This window comes from Siniperca chuatsi, linkage group LG6 (genome assembly GCF_020085105.1).
Source record: "Siniperca chuatsi isolate FFG_IHB_CAS linkage group LG6, ASM2008510v1, whole genome shotgun sequence".
Taxonomy (NCBI): domain Eukaryota; kingdom Metazoa; phylum Chordata; class Actinopteri; order Centrarchiformes; family Sinipercidae; genus Siniperca; species Siniperca chuatsi.
This window is the reverse complement of record NC_058047.1, coordinates 14644044-14666315: the sequence shown is the minus strand read 5'-3', so window position 1 is coordinate 14666315 and position 22272 is coordinate 14644044. Positions and strand designations below refer to the sequence as shown.

The window sequence follows — 22272 nt, the reverse complement described above, 5'->3', positions numbered from 1 at the left end:
AATGTGAGAAGACAGTAATGAGGAGCCAGAGCATTAATGAATGATACTGGGCTTTAGCTGGTCGTGGTCACATGGAAATCACCACTCGTAAGTATGAGCAGTAATGGGTGCTTGACAATTATTGCCATTCCCTCTCTTTTTTAAAGTGCTCCTTTACTTCACTGTTATTCATGGAGGATTGTGCATAGATGCCCTGTGCTAAATCTCACTTTTGGCAAAACTTATCAGGCAGTCGGCCACAGAGATGGGGGGTGAGAGAAAAAAGGCTCCTCCTGGCCCTGTTACTGAGTCATATCCTGAAAGCTAATCATGTCATCATCAAGTATTCTAATTCAAGTTTCAAGAAATTGAGTTATTTTATTTCATACAGTTTTTTTTTTTTTACTTTGAGTCCAATAATTCTTCTACCTCTTTTCCCTCCTCTCTGTGTTATGGTAAGACAGCTTTCATTCTGGGTTTGGTATAAAACAAAGTCTTGTGGCCATTATTTCTGTGTAATGCCTGGCTCTAATGAGCTGGGTCAGAGTGGAGTTTCAGGGGCTAGTCATTTATAGCTCTACTGAGACATGGGTTCAAGAATGAAACGTGCTTTGACAAGTGTCTTTATGTTACAGAACAAAGGAGATATTCACAATGATTGATAAGTCATGTCATAGTCAGACACAGAGTTTTAAAGCGAGACAGCAGGCGAATGTGAGTTCAGTATCCAAATAGAGTGAATTGATTAGGAGGACTTTCCTTTGCTGTCAGACAAAGTCACCACAGCTTGAGCACTGGAGCGATACTTTGGGTGGGAGTATGCTGTAGTTCGTCAAGTGTTAAGGCAGTATTTGCCCGCTGCCCAGAGTTATCGGAAGCTGACAGAGCTACTGAGCTGTTCCTGTCATTGACCACTTACTCATTCTTTATTATTGACGTATACCACAAAGGAAAATTTTCCAGATATCTCTTATAGGCAGCTTTAATAATTTTGAACGGTTTATAAATTGTTTTATGAAAACTGCTTATGATTTCTCTTTAATATGATATTTTACATAATCCTTTAGGTATAGCAGTGATTCAGTTGCTTCACTTAAGAAACTGAAAAATGTCTCTCATATAAAAGAGGTAACTGTATAGGCTATAAAGTCTCACACATTACTTTTGCCTTCTGGACTGAAAAATTGAGGTTCTGTATCGCACCCAGCCTAATTGCAACACATCACAGGCCTTTCTTGGAAATGCTATGGATTATAATATATAAAATATAGTCAATTTGTTGGATTCTTTTATCAAAAGCAGCAGCAGGATCCTAAGTTAATGCACTGAAGTGAGACTCTTAAGAGTCAGTGTCAATAGAAAAACTATTATCTCCAAAGTCTTTCTTTTCAGGAACTAAGTAAAACAGCCTGTTGCAAGATCTATGACAATACATTTTAAAAATAATCCAATGGGTTTTAAAAAGATTTCATTAAAACAAGGGGTAAGCAAACAAAGTAGCATGTAGTTCTTAAATGTATTTGAAATCTTATCATTAAAGATGGAGATAGTGTACATGTTTTATCAGGCATTGTTGAAATGTAGTTCCAATGGACATGAAATCTCTCCTGTTGCAGTTCTGTGACACCTATGCCATGTCTTTCTTACAAGTCTTTATTCAAAAACTGTCTGCAGTAATTAGTTTAGCTGAGCTGATGGGGCAGCCTGTGTCTCCACAAAGTGTAAATCTCAGAGCTCCCTCCCACTTAATTCATAAATATTTCATAATTTCCGACACCCTGTTTGAGCTATGGCCAACATGTAGCTCCATAGAGTCAGACTTGTCTGGCCTCACAAGCACCTTACACGTGAAAGGTTCTGTGTTTTATTGTGGCTGTTTAGCATTCGAAGTGCTGCGCAAATATGAGACCTGCATAAACAAAACATGTCGCTGACATTAAAGCAGCACAAATCTGCTTTGGTTGTCGACACCTTCAAACGGCAGCAAGAGATAGCTGTTTAAAAAATCTCAACTTCAGTACCTTGTGTCATGTAGCTTTAAATAGTCAGCATTTCAGCTCTCAAACATTTTGTAAAAATGTTTTTTTTTTTTTTCTATGCTTGTATTTTTCATGGAAGTTGCTTTGTCCCTCTTCTCCCTACATCGAGACTTGTGTCAGATGTGCTCATTTACAAAGATAAGGGGGCAGAATAATTGAATTAAAGCTGTCCTTTGGATTGGCTGATGTGGCCACAGCAGGCAGAGCCTGTGCCAGCTGGTGGCCACTCTTCACTGCCTCCTCTCCACCCTGGTGCAAGTCTCCCTCTGTGAAGGAAAAAGAGAAGAATTTGGACCATATCCCAATCTACTGTATCATTCATGCTCTACTCTGTGTCATACATCAAGCTATATTCAGCGAACGCCCAGGAGTGTGGGGTATTGATGAGGGCTCAGTATGCCAAATTCTGAATTAAGATAAAGACGTTAGCTGACACTAAAACTCAAACAAGAGGATAATTACATAACAAGAAGCAAGAAATTAACTTTATTAAAAATACCACACTACATGGGCACATGTTCAAACATCTGTGTTACTCGGCTGACAAAATCAGCCACTCAACTTTGTAAAGGTTCTCCTGGGAGATTCTGCAGGTGTCAGTCAACAACATGAAATGTGCCATTTTAGAGATTTTTAGGTAAATAACCTTTTTTAAGTTACCACAGCGTATGATGTTAGAAAATAGCACTATTATTCTCTTCTTTCGAACGAATATTCAGGTTTCATTGGATGTTGTTGTTAAATTATCAAAGAGGCTAATGTGGTGTGCATTGACCCCATCAGAGTATCAGCACTGATCCTCTCAGAGTATCCTTCTTTTTAATAGCAGTTAAATTAAATTAAGTCACAAACATCAATCAGTCATGTCTGCACTATTTCTCTTTTATTGTTCTAATAAGACAACACAAGAGCGAGTGACACTGACATTTCATGGGTTAACAGTCTAATTAAATACATGTCCAAACAATTTCTCTCTGGTTTCTAAACAGTTCCTTTTTTTAAGCTAAGAGTATAGTTGACCTCTGGGCTAATTGCAGATTAAGGCCACTAATTAAAATAAGCAAACCAAAGTAATGAAAACAAAATTAAGCTCTAGCATGTTTAGAGTTTTAATAACACCAGGCCTTCCATAACACTAAACCTGCCATTTGGCTTTCTATGATATGATGGTTTAGAGGCAGAAGGTTTGAGGCATTGTCATTTTGCAGCTACTTCCAAGTGTTAAGTCCAGTACATGTAACCTCTGCTTGAATTCCTCTAAGGCTCAAAAGACTACCCTGATCAGACAGCATTAATTAAATTACTGGGCTGCCTGTGTCTCTTGTCTTTATACTTCCGGTGATGAACGATTGGCAACTGAATACTTTTGTGAGCTAAACCTGAAAGATGGCAGTCATCCAGAAGGTCATGCTGAAATCAGATTGGCTGAAAAGCCCTGCTTGGCGAAAGGATATTTCAGCAGTGATTTTACCTGATGAAATTTGATCTCTGACCCACTTTTCAAATTTACATATTCATCTTCACTGCAGGTGGGTGCCATTACTGGCTGAAATTCTCACTGCACAGTGTGACTCAAAGGCATAAATATCACATCTAGGTGGCTTAGTCGGACGGATGAATGAGAAGGAAACAACCGTGGAAAACCTCCGCCTGAGATAAAAAGCCAGTGTTTGATTAATTAATGAAGCCACCTAGATGTAGAACAATTACTAACTACATCCAGATAAAATAATAACAAGCTGAGAAACCACACGTGTTTGACCTTCCTCTGTAGTTTTGTAGTTCTCTCCCTCCAGAGAGAGCTGTCTGCTCTCACTCTTTATTGAATGAGTGACACTTCAGAGTTTGAACACCATCATGTTGCAAGATGGGATTTGACAGTTTGCACAAACTTTAGTCACACGTGGAAAGCGCACAGACAACTGTCTCGTTGTGCTACATTTTATTTGCTCGCTACTGTTTCAGATCCTTCAACTAAAGTTGTTTGTAGCCACGCCAGATGTTCTGATCGTCGCTCTCAGTCCATGTAATAATCACAAAGCTGCCACAGGTCAATTTGCAGGAAATAAATGTGTAAAGAAGACAGATCAGTTGATGCCATGTTAGCATCACAGATGTTTGAATTATTGATGTGGAGCAAGAAGACCCTGGCTTTTTTTATTTTTATTATTTTTTATATGAAACCACTGGTTATGTAACAGCTACATTTCTGGGAAAGTTAGAGCAGAATATTCAGACTCCTAACACCTCTCCTTAAAGCGCTACAATAGCATAGTCTTTGGCACACATCTGTAAGTTTAATTGGGTACCCCTGACACACTAGATTCAACTTTGTTTTTAGTTTTTACTGTTTGCTTGGAGAGTCTTTGTGATCTCGTCCCTTCCTATCTAGATGTAGAGTTCAGGTTTGAACCAGCGCAGGCGTCTCTCCCTCTTCAACATCACTTGTTTTCCTTCATCGCAAGGTTTTACTTGCTTCGCAGAGTGTGCCCTGTGTGCTTCCGAGTTTGCCATCCATTTGTACGCCTCCTTCCTCCTCCAGTTCCCTGCAGCTGTGAATTCTGCTCACATATTCACCATGGCTGTGTTTATAAAAAGAAGAGCACCTCACTGTCTCTCCTGCTTACAGTAATTGGCCAACAAAACTGAGATCATTTTTAATGAGCATGCACATTAGAACTGCTGTAAGAAATTACAGCCATAGTATTGACAGATTTCTGGTCATAATTCAAATGCAGGGGCATACTGTGAATACTTCAAATTCTTTACATCACCTTGTCTTTTGTTTGCTCCAACCCTGCCTTTCCCTGTAAAGCCCCCGTCATCTGGGCCTGTTTGAGATTCAAGCCCTGCCCTGCTAGATTCACCCACAACATGCTCCTCTCACTCCCCTGACAGAGTTGTTCAGGGGAGTCATGACCATCTCCGATAAATAAGAGACTAAACTTGTTTACTTGTGGTCAGTAGACACATCTTCATGACCACCCAACTTTGCAATGTCAAGTAATGACAAGAAAGTAAACAACTATCAGTGGAGTGTGAACATGTTTGCACAGTATTAGCATTTATTTTTATTAAGAATCATTATACACTGTAACATTTGCATAGCTGTACAGAACATTTACATTTGATAAAACACACGTCCTACATACTGTGTGTACGTGCGTGTCCAGATCTGCATGAGTGCAGTGGTGGATTGCACTGGTGGATCAAAGGTAGAATAAATGTTCATTCCACAGTTTAATGAAATCTATTATTGGAAGTATTTTAACATCAGGCGCAGAGTCTCAGTTGAGCATTTGTCGACAGTTTGCAGTATCCATTGAAATACTGTGGCTTACAATTCAAAAGAGAAGGCTTCCTAGAATTGGATTTTGATCCAATCCTAAGTAGAGTTAAAGCCAGTACCCTCGAGCTGTTTGGATGTAAATCCATCTCTCTACATCTCTCCAAAGCTCTCGTCTTGATTGCTATTTGGATTCCTTGCTGCATGCAGGGCATGAATAAGTGAGCAGAATCTCGATCTTCTGCAGAATAAATGTTCTTACTAGTGCCTCTTCAAAACAGATTGACACACAGCCACTTCATCTTTTAGCTTGGTCTGCAATTTTTTGTGACTGATCTAAATATATAACGTTGACAAAAGGCAAATGCCTTTAACATCGCAGGCTTACATCAAACCGTCTATAACGTGGATGTTTTGTGTGTTTGCACAGCTGGAGGTGACTTACTGAACTCACTTGTAGCATTAATAATATTTCCATGCGTCCCTTCATCATAGCAACCCCATAATCTCATACGCGAATTTAGATAGGTGGGGATTTGTGTACCTAGAACCATGTAGTGTAAAACTCAGACAATAGATTGAATCCCCGGAGCTGTCTAGCCACACAGTCCTGCACACTAAGTCGGTTATTTATATGCCTTGCATTGTATAAAAAGAAGGAACACAATGTTCCCTAGCTGTTCTGAATAGAAATCTTAATTAATTAATAAATCTTGGCAGCAGAACCATTCCTGACCGACAAAAAAAACAGGACAATGAAGCCCACAGATGGCAGTGGGGAACAGTGTCTCTGTGTGTAAGCTGATAAGTCATGCACTGATGAGTCCATTTCTTAATTGCAATGAAAACTCATTTTCAAATCTGGCTGAAGAGGTAGGGTTATTAATTGATCTTTTAATTAAAAACCCTGCGTTCTCTGAGTTCTCATGGCAAACAATAGTTTGTAGCTAAATAAATCATATTCAAACTAGAAGTACACCAATTAATCATTAATAGTCACATGAGAAGTTCTTAAGGCAAGCGACTCAGTGAAGCCCTGTACATTAAGGTGTGATGCTTTATGAACAAACAAACAAACTGTTCATTAATTTTAGATGGAGAGAAGGTCAGAGATTTTATTCGTCATTAACATGCTTGTATTCATGCACTTTGTAGAGATGTACAATTGGAGACATCATCTTTGTTTTGATGACAAGCTCTGCATAATGCAGATGTAATGGAAGTCGGTTTGTGATCAACCCACAACTGGCCATTTGTCACCTGGCAGCACCTTACAGCACCCATTTTTCTGCCGTGCCTGTGCTATTCCTGGACCCAACCCTTTACCCCTGTCTGGTGGAGTCACCATTATTCCAGGCATGATTTACAGCAATACCACAGCATTCTCTATCCACTAAATTACCTGGATTATTGGGCCTTCATGATTTTTAGTGCACTACTTTGCATTACTCTCAAAATCCTGATGGTGTATTGCACAATATATGATGATGTAGGACGTGCCAGCAAGTTAAAATTGGAATTATTGGATTGGACTTGATTTTATGGCTGTGATATGTCTTAACAGATCTCAGTGCCAGGATCTAAATTGGAAAGACTTGATATTGATGCATATAAGATCTGAGCATTTTGGACCACCTACAAAATTAAGGGGGATATTTTTCTCTATTCCAAAATGTTGCAACAGTTGTATGACTTGAGTGATGAGAGGGACAATTGCTTGGGCCCAAAATACTTTTAAATTTTATAGAAACTACAGTCTGGTGAGCTTTTATGAGAGGTGATAGATGATGACAGATGATCCATATTCCCGTCCAACACCGGATCATTTCAGGAGAAATCTGGGTTTATATTCATTGTTGCCACTCCTTAGTTACACCACTGGGAGGGATGGCATGTAGTGCTCATATTGCATGTTGATCAGCAAGATATTAAAATAAAAATATAGAGAGAATTATTTCCTCATTCCTTTGTTGTTTTAATCTAATTTTCTTGCCAGGATTTCAGCCAACTTCTAATAGAGGACAGTAATCCAAGTTAACCATAAATAGGAAATCCTTTGAGTCTAATGAAGAAAGCACAAATAGCTGATCCAGTTCGTAATAAATAAAAGGGAATACATCAAAATGCTCCCTCTTCCAAAAAGAAAATAAAACAGCTACATGAAAGGAGCAAATTTAGCCAGACGATTTGGCAGTGGTTTTGTGTTTTAACATGAAAGACAGTGGCTCTATGTGTGAGGTTTCAAATATTGACACACCTGCCTGGGCCACCATGTCCACTGTCCTAGCAACTGTACAGCACGACAGCCAGGTCACCCTGGCGCTTTCAGAGGATTCAGATAATCAATGGCCCCGCACAATGACACCAATGGAGGATTACGAGGATTCACTAAGCCTCTGTCGCTCGGCATACTGCATTGATTTTGTCATACTTGTTATTGGCTTATATTTCTGTGCTGTAGAGTGCTGTTACAGTACAATTTTCTCTCCTTGTTCCCTTCCTTTACCTAAAGTGTTGTAGAGCTCTCCTCTGGTGCACATTGTCAAATGCTAAACACTGATGTTACTTTATCACAAGCTTTAGTAACCCTCTTATTCTTTACTGCAGGTTGTTGTAGCTCTTCTGCAAAAATGCTGATGGGGCCTGTAACTTTTTTGCAGGATGTCTTCATGGTGCAGTTACCATTAATGCTGGTTGTGATTAAAATAGATACAGATCTGAAGCAATCTGAAAAGTTCGGAACAGATCTGTGAAGCGAGATTGAGTCAGAAAAGTGTTAATACTTTGACTTTGGATATTTCATGAACACAAGGGTACACACACCCACCGCATGCACACACACACACACACACACATACACACACCCACACACACACACAGCCAGCACAGACATCCAGTCAAGGTCTACTAATACCCCCAGCATGGCATCCAGCGTTTCATACAGTGATATATGAACAGGAAAAGCCCTAGCATAACCCATCGCTTGATTCACTGTTTCAAGTCCTTCGGCTTGTTCAGCCCAGCCACGGAAGAGGGAAAATAACAGTATAATTGGCACACATATGCAAGGACAGAATATCAACATACACTAGTCATACGAATGTGCTCATTAAGATGCAGAAGAAGGGCATCCATCATCACAGAGCATACTGTCACCTGAGTGTGCCTCTCCTACATGATCATACGCCATATGTACAAATGCTCACATGTATCGTTTTCACCTTGCACAGATCTGTTGCATCCCACCTCATCTATCTATGTGCCCTCTCACAGGTTGGCAGAGAGACCATGCACACAGCAGGCCCATATTGCATTATCTTTATTAAAATGAAGCCCAGACATTGGCAATATCTCTATCTCACAAAATTGCGCACATGTGCTATAATGAAGCATGTTGCTACTTCCATGTACCAGGAAAAAACATCAGACTTATCTTATTCAGTAGGAATAGACTATTCAGATGTGTTCCTTGGATTATTTTGTCATTGTTTGCAGTTCGGGGAGAATGATGCCAATTAGTACCTCGGGGTTGTGTTGTCCAGCAGTCCCTACTGAGGTCATCCGTTAGGAACATCTCCAAATGCAATTGGAAGAAAAGGTTTGCAGGCGCTTGGCCAAACCCTTCCACTGGATACAGGCTACAGCTCTGACTGACAGCTTGTTCTTAAAGGCTCATTGTCAGGAATATAAATAGTCCACATCCCACTTTCAGACATGGCTGGGCAATTTGCTGCTAGCTGCAGGACTGACCCTAAGAGTGTGGGCTTTTTCTATGTATCATAGGCTTTTAATCAGTATCTGTATGAATGACACAAAGTCATTTTGCTTGTATTGTATGTCTAGTGGCTGTGCATCTGATTGTGTGTTTAGAACAGTTTTATTATTTGTCAGGCTTTGGGGAGTCAAGCCAAGTTTACACAATACACAATGTCAGATTGAGCCCTGTGCCTTATTATGATTGGTTCTCCTGTTTCCTTGCCTCTGTTGATAAATGGAGAAGTAGGAAACCGGTCATGATAATACTAACGGGTTTGAGCCCCTGTATGCATTCAGTTCTGTGAGGAACAGTGCTACTTACAGCTAGCACTGCTTGAGGGTCATTTTATTTTGTTTACCTCAAGTTTATGAATTCAGCATTACTCTGATAATGGCCAATAATTACGAATGTAACAAGTGAAACGTTTTTATTCCCATTATGTGACTAAGGGAATGGTAAGAGTGCTTGATTTTTATTTTTTTTTGTCTGGCCAGTTTTGTCCAACCACATACTGTATTCAACAAAATTCCATTGTTGTAAGTCTATATAACTTCAATTCATTAATTTAATTTCTTTCAAGGCTGTGTTATAAGCAGGGTAAATATTTGAAGTACAAAAGGACTGGGCTGCTTTAGAAACCGTCCATATGTAAAGCTGCCTTCATGACACTGGCAAAGAGATTTACACCACATTTCAGCACATGAAAGGAGCCTCATTTTGCATTCACACCCAACCTGCCTGTGCCATTGAGTCTTTGAACTTCCATTAAGCCATTTATCACCATGCACTGCAATTCATTTCATTTTCGTAACATTGGTGATGGATGCCCTCTCTCCTCCCCAACTCCACCTCTGTAGACTCTGAGTTTTGAGTTCACACTATGTAATGTGTGCACTGACTAGGATGTCAGAGGTTGTCATTTTCAAGTTCAACAACCCTCCTTCACCAGTGCTTTTTGTCTTATTATCACTTAAACCTTTTCCTTTATATTGTCCTTGTGCTGGTGATAACACAGATGTTTCTTTTGACTGCTATGTGTGACCTGCCTACTTATCTCTTTGTCTTCTCCAGTTGCCCCAGCTATCCACGAGATGAAAAGCCATGGAGTTGGCCTGGGACGCACAGCTCTGCTAAGGTGCGAGGCAGCTGCCGTGCCTTCTCCAACATTCGAGTGGTACAAGGGCGAGAAAAGGTGAGCCCAGTTTGATTCTATGAGTTGTCTTGATAGTGTATTGGTAGCATCACCCGGATGTCCACTGGATGCAGCTGAGTCGCGTTTCAGTTGCACAACAATATCATGGCTCATCATGGCTCAACTGCAGTGCCAATGGCTACTAGAAGTGTGGGGGGTCATAAAGCAGTCTGTTCTTCAGCAGCCATATTTTTTATATTGTGTAGAGTTATTTACTGATTTTTTTGACATATCAAAAAAAAAGTTTTGCAATTCATTAATTTGGCAACAGATACTTGTGTGGCTGCACTTCATTACTGTACACGCATGCCACTGTACCTGCATTTTGCACCTGTGTTTCTGGATACTGTATATTAGCAGAAGAAAACCAAAGCATTCCTTCTTATGCTTCACAAATTTCAGAGAACTGACATAAAAATAGTTTTACTGTATGTAAGTAAAGACAAAGTCAATAACAGATTAAATACATTGTCAAATATTAATTTTAAGTCAATTGTCAATAAATATGTGCATTTATGTACATTTAAAAGTGAATTTCATACTTCAGAGAGTTGCTCCGGCAAAAATGGACACATAAAGACTGGAACAGAGAAAAGAGCCATGTTGTAGCTGCAAGCGAGGCGCTTTGGTCACGTGACATCAGCGCACTGATTACAATGGCAAGAGATCATCACCAGCAGCTGTGATGCAGCCGCATCCAGTTGACATGAGGGGTTGGTTCACCGATATGAATATAAATGGATACAGTTGGCTGTATAGGGGAAATTAAGTGTTTTGAGATAGTTTGTTTTAGTTCGTGTAATTATGAAGTGGATATGTCTTGCCAGACTAGACAATCTAATATGTGCCATGAAGCTTAAACAGTCCTTGGAAAGACATGTTGTTTGAGGTCGACAGAATCGGAATTGTCCTGTTTTAGTATAACCTACTAAACCTGTATTGGAAGCATGTATACAATAAACAAATGCTAAGTATTATTTATAACTACTGTTTTTACTGAGGTTCACAGGGTGGTGTAAAGATAGACTGTGTTTAAAGCTGGAATCTTCCATGCTGACATTGGACAATTATTAGGTCATAGTTGTCTGTGAACAAGAGAGCATGAATGTGTGATAGGAAAGGTGAGGTTTGTTTGCTTTTTCACAGAGACAATGCATTTGTTTGTGCTCCCATTCATTTGGCCTTTGGGGAGAGTCCACATAAATGTTCCAGCAAGAGTCATTTGTGCCTTGTCCTCACCTTGCATCCTAATAAAATGTTTGCTGGCAACTGGCTTAAATCATTCGTGGCACATACATCAATCAGTCTAGATTCAAGTGTCAGTTCTTGAATTTAAAAACCAAATTACCCCAATTACCCATCATTTACCCACTCCTGGTGAGCACAATTTCAATCATCAGCTCACACTGTGCTAATTGTAATTATGGGGTGGATTCAATTTATTCAAATTGCTAAGGAGGCAAGTTGGCATGATTCTAGTCTTTACTTAATTCAAGGACTTGTTCTTTCTGTGACTTCTTACATGGCTAAATGGTGATTTCTTAATTTACTCCTCATCCTGAAAAGTACATTAGTATAAGGACTTAAGCAGAGAACATGTGTAGCGTCTATACAACATTAACACTGTCTGTGACTACTCTATTGCCCATTTCCTGTGTATGGTTAATGAAGGCTACTTATTTTGGCTCCATGTTGATGCAGCCATACCATCAGTGCAGTGCTGCTACCAGTTTGTCTCTATCGGACATAGTGTGATAGGTTTGACAAGAATATCTTCCTTTTGATGTGTCACTGCTTTCATTCTTGAATGGAAGTGGGTATTTCTGTGTGTGTATGCGGGGTTGGAGGGGTTTCTCTCACTATGACAGAGGGGAGCACTGACTAGTTGATGTTGAACTAGTGAAGAGGCAATACACCCACCAAGATTATCGGTGAATGTTCAGCTAACATTTGAGGAGATCGCCATGGGAGAGGGAACAACAGATTTGTGGATACTTGCTGGACATAAGGTCACACATAGTGTCTCAACTCAGCAACTTGAGCCAAGCTAGAGATCATGGGGGGGCCAAGGCAAGGCCGAGATAGAAACATGTCTCCTCTCTGGAGGTTTTTATAGTTTATAATGCCAAATGTGAAACTGTAGCAGTAACAGAAACCACACTGATGAAAACAAACTCAGCTGTAATATCTACGATAATCTCACAATAAGGATGCACAGCATATGCCGTAACTGAGTGAATTTTAATCTTTACAGGCTGTTAAAGATCATCACGACCACCAAAGTAAACAATTAAACATTCGTCAATTTCACAGCACAGATGCCAGGCACAACTGGAATAGGATTTAGTGTAATCCCCCTGCACCTGCAACAAAACAATGAACAACATGTCAAGTGGCAGCCAGCTGGTTCACCTCTGGGTCATTTCTCTCTCCTCTCAGTCCTTCAAAACGTCTCTCTAAGGCAGACAACACAGATCAAGCGATAAATAAATCTGTTGAAGAGGGTGATGAAGTCCTGTACAATCTGAAGATGCACTAAAGGATGACAAACATTTGGACCGTCCTTGACTCATGCCATTTCCCACCCCATGATGCTTTGTATGTGGGTGAGGAATAAAAGCTTGATTTGTTGTGATTGTGTTCTGTTTTCAGGATTCTCAAGGGTCAGGGCATCGACATCAAGAGCCTCAGCTCCAGATCAGTCCTCACAGTGACCAACATGACAGAGGATCGTTACGGGAACTACACATGTGTCGCCTCCAACAAGCTAGGGACGGCTAATGCCAGTGTGCCTCTCATTCGTAAGTTGTCATTCTGCCTACTTGTGGCTAACTGGAGTGGTGAAGAGTCAAAGGGCTGAGTGTTGTGGATGTCAATGGAGGTTTGTGCCCTCAGAAGTGTTTTCATTTTTGCTGCAGCATTCGTGATATAAGATAAAATCTAAAGCTAAGCCCAGTGCTGCAACTGGGTGCCCACATATCACCAGTAGAAGTGGTTTCTTATTTCCTAGTCATCAGTTTTGTCAGTTTTGTCTAATATGGTTGCAAAGTCAGTATGTGTGTGGGGTGTGTGTGTGTCTGCTTTTAAAGTCTACATCAGCATGTGTACTGGACAAAAACACCACCTGAAAAAGAAATTTAGCTTTGAGGTAACAGCATCACAATTACAAAGGCAGCTACACAGGTCAGTTGTGCTAAGTTGAATGCCAAGTAGCAGTATGACTCCGATTTTAAAGAGGTCTGAGAGTCAGCCCTTTCAAAGCGCCATGAGGTATCTAATAGCGATCCAAAGAGGCCAAACTGCTGGTGCATCAGTGATAGACGGCAGAATTTATTAATATGGTTAAAGGAAGCAGTCTGCATACATAAGGTATTGAAAAATCACATATCAGAATATTTGCTCAACACCACGAAACTAAGACAGCAAAAGTTTCCACAAAACTGCCGCAGTTTCTGTACATTATGCGCTTAACAAAGCCAGTATTTATGGGCTCTGTCATTCAGATGAAGCTTGATAAGAAAGCCATCACACAAAGGCACATGCCCTTGTATGAGGAGATCAGAACATTGAACCATGAACACTGGGAATTGTTGTGTGGTAATGAAAATGTATTTCAACCTTTTCAAGGTTTGAGTTTAAAAAGCCTCCAAACAATAGTACATGTTGCCAACTGCTGAAAACACTGTAGTGGCAGATTTGTACTATATACTGTAGACAGCCATCTTGTCATAGTCATAAACTCCACTGACTGGAGCCTAGCTCAGCAAGGGGCAAGGTATACACTGGCCATGACATGTAATCAGTCTATTGCAGGGCTAACTGGTGATTTCAATGGCTGACTGAAGTATAATAGGCCCATTATTGTCAGGGATGCTCAAAACACAAAAATTATCCAAAAATTAATATATATAAATAATTAATAAAATATTAATAAAAGCACCTTAAAAATGCCCTAAGACTTATTTCCATTGTAGTGCTCAACAGCCATGGTCTGGCAACTGGTCAGTTAACAAACAAGGAATACAAGGCTTTTCGGATCCTAGTGCACAAACAGGGTTACATCATAATTTTATATGAGAAATTGTCTGTACTCATTGTAAACAAATTCCAGAGTGGTTTGATGAGTCTGTAGTCCACAGCCGCCCCACTCACTGGATATCCACATCTTTGAGTCTCTTTGAGAAGTGGCCCCTTTCATTCATGATAGAACAAGACATTTTTCCTTCATGAAGAATGTTACAATATCCATGTACACACATTCACAAACTTGCTCAAGAGCACTCCACTTTTTCTAAGCCCTCTACTGTTCTTCTTGGTAAGTGTTTGACTCCTACACTGTTAAGGAATTTAAGTTATTTTGTCCACCTGATGTACCTGCCAAGCAGCAAAAAAAGCAATGACAGCAAGGGATCGGGAACATATTTCCTTCATCGTTTTAGAGAGAGTATTGGTGAAAAAATTCCATTTAATGTATTCAGTTATGAAATATGAACAGGTGAATTAAATTATTCACTAGTTTGCGCTGCAGCCTCTGATGATAACATTGTCCCTAGCAGGCCAGAGATTCAGAATACAAAAAGATATTTCTGTAGAGTTGGCAATTGTCAAAGGAGCACTCCACTCTCCTGTTTGTGTATGCACAAAGAACATCAAAGGCTTGTCTCAGATCCTCAAATGGATGATCTTAATGTGACACTAGCGAGGCCTCAAAGGCAGAGCAGCAAAGAAACCCTCAGAATAGTCAGAGGAGGCAGCTTCCTGTGCTGCCACCCCCAACTTCTCTCTCTTCCATTCCCTCGCTTTATCTCTTTGTCTGTCTTTCTATCATGGCTTTGTCTCTGATTCTCTTATCTCCCTCTCTTACTCTCTCACTCTTTTGCCCCCCCCCCCCTGTCTCTCATTCTTCCTCTCTAACACTCTCTTTCTCAGACACACACACACACACACACACACACACACAGCGTCTCTTCTCTCTCCCTCTCTCTCTCATGATCTCCACTATTGGAAGAGAGGCCAATTCTGCTGTCGCTCTTAATGAGAAATGGCAAGCAATTGCCGCAGCGCACTGTCACTGGTACGTTGACACAAATAACAAAACCCAGAGGTTAGAATTCACCACAGGTGACTTTGGATTGCTATTTTAAAACCAGTCGATAGCTATTGATGAGCAAGATGGGAAGGGGGAAAGGGGCATGCATATTTGAGAGAACATCATACATTGAGGTGAATTTTAAGTAGCAACACAATGTGGGTGGTTTGCGGTGAAGAAATGGAGTATTTATGTATATATACAACAGGTTATTTAGTTGTTTCCATTTCACTGAGGAGAAGTCAAGTAAGGGTCATCCCCATTCAAAAAGCCTTCTTGAAATACAGCCACTGGTGAAAAAGATTAAATATAAACCAAAATACTAAGCATTCAAGGCTCAGTTTCATTAGTCTCTTGTCAAGATTCTGAAATTGAAAGGTACTTATCCTTCAGCAGTGTAAATCCTGTTTGTCTTAACCTAACAGAGTCACTTTAAATCAGTCCAGGAAAAGGCTTGCCATTATTGCTGAGATGAACTGTGACTCTGGACAGTCTTCTCCCAGGGAAAGTAAACACATTTGCCTTCCATCCAAAGTAGCCACTGGAAGACAGCTAGTTTGGTTTCTGTTTCAAGTTAAACAAGGATGAAAAACTGAATTATCGTCCTGGCTTTGTGCACATGTTGACATGGCAGGTCCTGACTAATTTCTGCATTTTTGAAATGAGTTGGATGGCCGTGTCCTCACTGTACACTGTTGTGGTGGTTGGGATGCATTTCTGCCAGTTGTGTTAGACCATGTGGGTTTTTGTGCTGTTAAACCATTAGTCAGGGATTGTGATCTCTTTCAGCTAAGTACCACTTTAAGCTGTGTGTTTAAAGCTGTGGTAAAACACAAACTGGGTTATTTGGAGCAGAAATAAAGCATACAACCTCTTTGTCACTACTTGTTGGAGTACTCTGTGTGTGTGTGTGTGTGTGTGTGAGCACAAAGCTTTTTGTACCTGATCATTTTTGAATAATAATACCCAGTGTCATCAGCGAATGAACAAATAAAGTGGAAAAGCACTTGTCACAATTGTCTGTACTTCTAAACAATTGTTAAGTTACAAAGGTGTAATGAATTGAACTGGGTGATAGTCTTGAATGATGGCATCGAAATACTCAGAAATTACTTTTTGTGCTTCTGTACATGTTTGCAAATGGAATATTTGTATTTAATTGATTACAACTGAACCAGAGCTTGCACAGGTGTAGTTTGTTATTTTCAATCATTTAGATTTAATCACAAGACTTTTTCTCAATAGCTTCACTGTAACAACAAAGACGCAATTAATGAGGTATCAGCTTTCGGAGTAAAATTATCGCGTAATATTTTTATACAGTTTGTTTTAGCAGTTGTAAATAATCAAAGCAGTAAGACTGGAACAAAACCTTCACAGTGTGGAACTGGATCAATGCATTTGTTCTTGCACAAAGAAAGATGCCAGTTTCATACAAAAGGAGGAGTGCGTTAAGGCAGTTGTCTACTATAGTAGGTTATATGCTGATTTGTTTGTTGATTTACTATGCATATTATAATCATTGCCATACATTTGCCAGAGCAAGCCCAATAGTTTATATAGTTTATAATATACTTTTTGTAGCCAGATGTTACAGTCAGCATGTCTGTTATTATGTACAATACAGTTTTGTTCATATGGTTTATATCCACACGTTTATGTACCATTAGTGCTGGCTTTGCAAATGTTTGTGTGGGAATTACTATAGCAGGCTCATTTCAGTTGGATTTGCTTTTAAAAACTGACAAGTCACTACAGTTAAGCATGACCATCTGTGTAAACGACAGTAGCAACAGATCAAATTTAATCTTAACTGATACAACAAAGTTATCCTGAAAAACAGAATCTTTTTTATTTTGGAGTACTGAGAAATCTGGCAAAAAAGAAAAGTAGAGGAGGAGGGACGGAAATTAAAATTAAAGAAACAAAGAAAACCTGCTGCCTCCACATGCCAACTGTTAGATGGGAGTGGTAAAATGCTTAGATTCAACACACGTTATAAAATGTAGTGATAATGCTTGATAATCTAGTCATTAATGAAAACAGAGAATTACAAACGTGCATATCACATTCTGCGTTAGTTGTTCGTCCACATAATCTTTAGTTAATGATTCGTGAAAAACTCTACCCATAAAAAGTAGTACTGCTGAGCTAGCCCCAGTTTGTGCCTCTCAAGGTCATTTAACACTTACTGCTGTTCTGAAGGTATCTTCAGAATCCTCAAAGACTCTTCAAACCATATGGATGAAAACATATTACATCCACTACACAATTAAAAATATTTTTATTTGTTAGGTTGTGCATCTTTTTTTGTAAACCAAACAAGGATGGAAGCCGGAAAAGCCGTATCTCCTTGCTTAATTTGTACATTTTATAGCTGATAATAAAATATTTGTCACTTATATCGGTATATATTGATGTTTCTATTCTTCTACTCTTCCCGGTATTTTATAGTTTCATACAGAATAATGCATTAATCTTTTGCTCGTGTTTTACAGTAAGAGCAAGGGTATATGTAATTTCCTTCAGAACAACGGTTAGTGTTGTTAATATACCTTTTGGGTTTTTCGAAGATTACTGGGTATTTATTATTCATTAAACTGAACGCTGAACACATGTAGCCCTGTGACTTGAATGTAATGGTAATACATGTGGCACAAACTGGGGCTACTGCTGAGCCATCTATCAGCCAAAGAGATACTGTATATAATAGTTATTCTTTAATGAAAAGTTTAATTTAATGAAAGTTTATGGAGTATTCTTGCTGAATAAGAGAACAGAATACAGAATTATTTTTAAATGTACCAAAGCATCATTGCAGGTTGTGTTTCTGACAGTCTCTCCTTGTGTATACACATATATACAATATGTACACCACACACACACTCACACACACCTTATGATTTTACCTGAGGTATAACAATCACCAAACTGGCAATCCCTATTTCAACTTCCCATTTCATGTGCTAGATGGAAGTGAACTTCAATGAAAAGACTGAGGCTGTTCACTCCAATTTTCTGAGGAGTCCTCCAGCTTAATTGGTCAAGCTCTTATCCCCCAGCCCACCTCGGCTTAGCCCTGGAGGAGATTTTCTCCGCCTATACCTCTGCCTTCATTTCCTCCTGCCAACCCCCCCGCCCCCCGAGCAGTAATCGGAAGAGACTGATGGGGGAGAAAAATAGCAACTCTCTCTCTGTCACTGCTCAGCCTCCCTCAGGCAAGAGAGATACTGCTGGCTAGTTGGTTAATGAACGTCGTGTTCGTTTGTCACGCTTATCAATCACCGCATGTGTAGGTGTCATTTCGACATGTCTCCTCATCTGCCATTGTTGTTGATGATGTTGTTTGTTCCCACACCGTGTGATTGTACCTGAGTCATGGAGCAGAGACGCAGGAAAATGGAAGCTAAAGGTGAAACCTGAAATGTGGGTGTGTGATAACAGCTTAAAATGTAGGGAAATAATACAGAAGAATGGAAGGCAATATACCACGTTTTTGCAAGTTGTTTTCATCATCATTCTTTGTGTAAAATTACTACTACTACTACTCTTCTATTTATTTGTCTACATCGGTCATAAAACCAGGTGGATCCTGGGAATATTCTGTGTTTTCTGATTGTTTCCATCGTTTTTAGGTGTTTTCATTTTCAAATACTCACATTTCAAAATATGCTGAATAAATTAAACATGGTGAGGTTGCAGCGTCCTTTATTTCCCCCAAAAGCACCCTTACAGTGTTGCGCCATTTACCTATCATTTGAATGCCTGCATTTCCATATTTCGGCAATCAGAAAACCCATTAACATTTTTCAGTCGCACTGCGATGAGGAAATGTTTGGTGATGTGGCAGTGTTCATCCTGCAGCCCAGCGGGCAATGGACTTTCTAACCACCCACACCCCACCCACCCTCACCAACTGCTGTAGGAGGCCAGAAGCACTGCAAGGAACGTTCATCCCTGGATGACTGAGCCCAGTGGATGCTCACAGGATGATACACTCTCTGGGCAGTATTAAAAATTACATAGGATGAATAACTAATTAGCTGGCTCATAAATTAACAACTAACTGTCTTTTCCATCATCATGGGGGGATCAGTGAGGAAAATGTTTTAGAATACTGAAGAATACAGAAACAGTTCACACAAGGAATGTGTCCCTGCATTAACAATAACTTGAGAATGGACTCAAATGGAGCAGTGAAGAGGAATTGGACATCTATGATAGCCCAGACTGCAACGTTTCTTTGGAACATCCTCTTCCTACCTATTCCTTTAAAGGGTGCTAAGTAAGCTTTCTACTGCACTATAGCACAAAAATGGCCAAATTCTATCTGTGGGGGTTTGATAGGATTGTTTATCAATATTACTGACTCAGCTACATGCTGAGGTGCTGAAATTTTTATCTTTGGAAAGTTGATTTAATAACCTGGGTTTTGGCACAAATACTCTACAAATTGAAATGTTCAAGATTTTTTGCCTCTTTGCTGCATGTTTCTTTTGGATCTTTGGTTTTATTAGCTTGCTACCTTGTCCCTACTATTGTGAAAATGTAACGCTGAACACACCTCATGTTAAGGACTACTCCAACAAGTCCTAGAGTCCTAATATTGGGTGCTGCTTTAGTATTAACTCCTCATTATGCTTGTGATGAGCTAAACTCTAAGCCAGGCCCCACATGAACACTGGTTGCTACAAATCATGTCCTATAAATCTCTTGCATTATCCCGTCTACAGAGAACAAAGAGAATAGCAATCCATGAAATGAAATAGCTGTGAAAACTAATGTGTTTTATCTTGCAAGTGAGCGGCTGTGCAAGAGGTTGACTGCCATATACAGTGCGTGAAATGATGCGTTGCTCACTGAGTGAGAGAAAGGGCCCAAGTCAGTGTGGAGCTATGAGGGAGAGATTGCATGTCAAAAGATATGTTCCATAGTAATGGACGACTGTCTGAGAGCTCATGAAATGATTCACTGGTGAATTCATGCTCAAGTATTAATCAGATAGCAACCGCCTGCCTGTTTGAAGAAAGAACTAAAAAGAAACTGTCTTCACATATCGGCTCCCCCAGGAGTACTTAATGTGGAAACATTTGTGGAAGAAAAGATGAATCTGACCATTTTCCCACCAATATACCGAGGGATAAGGCATATCACTTCACGTATGAGTACTGATTCATACACAATTTCCCCATCAAAAAGAATGATGAAAGCAAATGTGTTATTGTTGTTGGCCTAACAGTATCCTGTCATTACACAGTTGTTGGAGCGCATCAGTAAGGGGACACAGAGACCACAGATTGAGAGCATTGAGACCTTTTGCTCCACAATTGAAATGACCGTATTGAGTTCTCATCTAAATGGATTAAAATGGAGAGTCTAAGTAGGCTTCGGCTCTATTGCATGGCCTAGATTTAGCAGCTCACTGCAACAACATAAAGTAGTATTCTTTTTTTGTATGAAGATGTGTGAGGTGTAATCATGGCTGCCATGTTTTCCCTTGTGACAGATAAGCTCCTCCTTTGCCATGAAGCCTTCTGGAAGAAGATGGTTTATACCTTTGTGAGGAGTATAAATAGTTTTTTAGCTGCAAGTGGAAGTCGAACTGTTCGTGTGCCAAAAACACAAAGCTGAAAAAAACCTATGAGTCCAACCACTGCATCATTTTGAGTTGAGCTCTCATGGTAAACAGCTTTGCTTTGCCACACACCCCAGATTCTGCTCCCCGAGCGAGTCACTGCACAAAGCTGATCACAGCTTGCCCCAAATTAAGTGCTTGTTTACCAAATAGAAAGCCATGTTATTTATTTATTTTTCTCAAACTCATATGGGCAGTAATGTTTACATTACAGTGATATCTTCATACCAAACTAGCATTAAATAATTCATGCTGCACAGCAGAGTATGGGTTTAGCTCTGAGTTTTGGAAGTCAGAAATCAAAGAAATTGGCAAAGTGATTGTTGAGTCCTTGATATCAATAACCTCATCAACACCTGAATGTGTTATGTTTTTTGTCATATCATACATATTGCTTTTATTTCCTGCACCTGTTCATTAGTCTATTAGTTATTAAAGAATGAATTCTTAACTAAACATATTTGGTTCCTTCTATAACAAAATCTGCAGAAACATCTTTGCTACAAATGTGATGAAGCATAAGATCTACCTGGTGTGACATTTTACAAATACACTTCAAAAGTAAAGATGTGTTTGTTGCCGTCCTTCCGTGGACACACTCAGCTCTAGTAGTTTGACACACTGGACTGAACATTTCTGGATGTCACATTATTCCATCTCCCAAATGCCACCAGTGGCTCAGCCTGAAATGAGTTCATAGGTAATCAGATTGGGACTCTGAGTTCCCCCCTCAGAGCGATCAAAGGCAGACTAAAAGTTCCCCTTTTTTTGCTCATTTTACGGTCACTTCATACAACCTAAAACGAGGACACGAAATGGAGAGACAGCCAGTGTTTTAGAGTACAAGAAGTGTGATGAAGGTTTTTCACCCAATCACAAAACCCCCTCAGGGCTTTGGAGCAGCCCCAGCTCTCAGGTTCCCCTCATTTTTTGTCTTAGCAGTAACCCATGCAAATCCGAGGCAACTGGGGGATAAAAGGTGTTGTTTATGAGCATGTGGAGGTTGCATCTTGCCACAGAGACACCGGGTCCTTAATGCATGGAGAGGATTTGTCTTCATCCCCTGTCCTTTTGTCCTTGCATGCATTTTTATTTTTATTTTACGTCTCCATTCTGTTAATAATACATGAATGTCCTCTTTCCCTCCCCCTCCCTCTCCCCCCCTCTCCTCCCCTGTAGCAATTATTGAAACCACCACCACTAGTGCTGTCTCAAGCCCAGGTCAGTATATGTCACCATGCTGTACACCAAACCAGCAAAGAGGTCCGCTGCCTCATACTAACCTGAGCTGAAAT

At 39.9% G+C, this 22272-nt stretch overlaps 1 protein-coding gene across 3 annotated transcripts in view; it reads left to right on the top strand.

Moving 5' to 3' along the window:
* negr1 (neuronal growth regulator 1) overlaps positions 1-22272 on the top strand; it is a 137772-nt gene that overhangs the window by 81656 nt on the left and 33844 nt on the right. For 2 of the 3 annotated variants that reach the window (XM_044201121.1, XM_044201120.1), the window contains exons 5-7: positions 10133-10253; positions 12906-13054; positions 22157-22198. In XM_044201121.1, coding sequence (XP_044057056.1) covers positions 10133-10253; positions 12906-13054; positions 22157-22198 — 312 coding nt within the window. The remainder of the gene's footprint in view (positions 1-10132; positions 10254-12905; positions 13055-22156; positions 22199-22272) is intronic. The other variant, XM_044201122.1, reaches the window with a different exon arrangement.